Consider the following 2,571-nt stretch of genomic DNA (forward strand, 5'->3'; position numbering starts at 1 on the left):
GGGCCCATGAGCCATGGCCGCTGAGCCTGCGCGTCCGGAGCCTGTGCTCTGCAACGGGAGAGGCCACAACAGTGAGAGGCCCGCGTACCGAAAAAAAAGTATATATGTATATATATATATATTTAAGATATATATTATATATAATATATTTAAATATATATATATTTGTGAATATCTGGAATAACTCAGAGGCTGGCACGGCTGACAGAGGGCCTCTAGTGGCTGTGGGGTGAAGTGCGTGAAAATTGGGCTCTGTTGGTGGGTGGGGGGTGGCCGTGTGTACGTGTGTCCATGTGTCCTCACGCTAGGGAGAGACAGGGGACAGTTGCACACCTCCAGTCTAGAAGCACAGCTACATTTTGGGATAACAGGTAGATAAAATCTCCAGCAGGACCTCTGACACTCAGGAAGGCTCTAAGAAGCACTTAAAATTTAAAAACAATTTTTAAATTACAATTCAAATTTGTCCCCTTCCCAGACAGCTCAAAATTTTATTTGAAAGTATAAAATTTTACACGGGCCCTTGCTGGGCTGTTTCTCCAGTTGCCTGGGAGCCCATGGTTATTTCAGAGGGAAAGTGTAAGGCTTATTTGGGGCCCAGAACTTAAGTACCTGGGTCTACACAGCAGGGTTCTTGTTTTCTTTCTTTTTAGTTTCTTGCATGAGAAAACAAACCAATTTTAGAATTCCTTTAGACTCTTCTATCTGTTGAATAAACAAATATCTGAATATCGAGCTGGTTGAATATTCATTCAAATAAATAGAGCTGGGAGCCAGCTTTCACAGTGTAGGTGGCTGCTACTTCTATTTTTTAATTAAAAAAATTTTTTTTAAGTTTTTTGTTTTTTTTCTGGCCATACCACATGGATTGTGGGATCTTAGTTCCCGGACCGGGGATTGGACCCAGGCCCCAGCTGTGAGAGCGCTGAGTCCTAAACAATAGACGACCAGGGAACTCCCTACTTCTAGTCTTTTAATTTTGTGATTATAATCATTTTTGACTGATGGACACCTTTGCCAGTCTCACATGTTTTCGACAGTTAGAAACACGTGTCTTCATGTATCACGTAGGGTTGTATTCTTTACAACATTTTATGACTGTTCTTCTTTGCTGTTGTTGTGTACTTTTGACAACCGTTGGAAACTGTTATTCAGAGGGTGGTGTCATGGGCCGGGGTTTGAGGGTCCTGGCACCCCTGGCTGTGCCCCTGGGGTATTTGGTGCCCCTTCCCAGGGAGGAGGTGGGAATTGTCCCAAAGTCGAGGGAAGGTCTTCCTTCTGAGGCCATTTCAGCCATTTTTGGCTAGGATCCAGTCCTCCCCTTAGGGAAACCTGGGGATGCCTGGCGCTTTGGGTACCTGGGGGCCTTTGGGTGGGTGATGGGTGAGAGCTGATAAGGGAGCACTGTTAATAATCACTCAACCCCCGGGAAGTCAGCCCACGCCCTGTTTTTTGGGGGTGACCACCCCAGGGTGATGGGGGGCCTCAGAGGCCGGCTTGGCTGAGCCCTGCCCCTGCAGGTGGGCGCTCTCACGGGGCCCTGGTCTTGTCCGCAGCCTCCCTCTCTACACAGGGTGTCAATGTGGAGCACACAGCCGAGCTGCGAGGGATCCGATTTGCCCCCAGCTTGCAGCAGGAGACCTCAGACTATTACCGCACGCTGACGCCCACTCTGGAAAAGTTGGTGAGGGTTCTGGGAGCCAGGGGGGCCAAGTGGGAGGCCAGGGTCTCTGACTGAGGCAGCAGAGCAATGGGAGTCCCAGGCAGCCTCTGAGGTAGGGAGGGGGCCCCAGGGATGAACAGGGCAGGGGCTGATGCATTCCAGAATGCAGCGGAGGGTAGCATTCGATGGGAACTGACTGCTGCAGGATCCGTAGGCCACGTTGAAAGGTTGTAAACTGCATTTTGGTAGACAAATCAGAACCCTCCTACGCGGCTGGTAGGAATATGAAAAGGGGCAGCCACTGTGGAAAACAGTCTGGAGTTACTATCTGACCCAGCAATTCCGCTCCTGGATGTCTGCCCCAGAAAAACAAAACCGTGAGTCCACACAGAAACTTGTACACGAATGTTCACGGCAGCGTGATTCATAACAGCCCCAAAGTGAAAGCAGCCCAAATGTCCATAAACAGATGATGGATAAACAACTGTGGTCCCTCCACACACGGGAGCATCACTCAGTCATGAAAAGGGGTGAAGCCCTGACCCTTGCTACAATGTGGACGGACCTTGAGAACATGATGCTCAGTGAGAGAAGCCAGACACAGAAGGACACACAGGGTGTGATTCCATTGATGGGGAACGTCGAGAACAGGCAGATCCACAGACACAGAGGGTGGATTCCTCGTTGTCAGGGGCTGGGGAGAGGATGGGGGTGACTGCTGATGGGAATGGGGCTTCTTTTGGGGTCATGAGAATGTTTTAAAATTGTGATGAGGTTGTACAACTCTGTGAATATACTAAAACCCATCTAATTGTACACTTGTAAAAGGTGAGTTTTTATGGTAGGTGACTTTTAAAACATTGTTTAAAATTTTATCCTAAGGGAAAGAGAAAGGTGACTAGGGAAGG

At 48.6% G+C, this 2,571-nt stretch overlaps 1 protein-coding gene across 1 annotated transcript in view; it reads left to right on the top strand.

Moving 5' to 3' along the window:
* TMPRSS9 (transmembrane serine protease 9) overlaps positions 1–2,571 on the top strand; it is a 30,233-nt gene that overhangs the window by 1,697 nt on the left and 25,965 nt on the right. Inside the window, exon 2 of the mRNA XM_007460374.1 lies at positions 1,557–1,680. Within this exon, the coding sequence (XP_007460436.1) occupies positions 1,557–1,680 (124 nt within the window). The remainder of the gene's footprint in view (positions 1–1,556; positions 1,681–2,571) is intronic.

Source organism: Lipotes vexillifer, unplaced genomic scaffold, assembly GCF_000442215.2.
Source record: "Lipotes vexillifer unplaced genomic scaffold, Lipotes_vexillifer_v1.1 scaffold225, whole genome shotgun sequence".
NCBI lineage: Eukaryota > Metazoa > Chordata > Mammalia > Artiodactyla > Lipotidae > Lipotes > Lipotes vexillifer.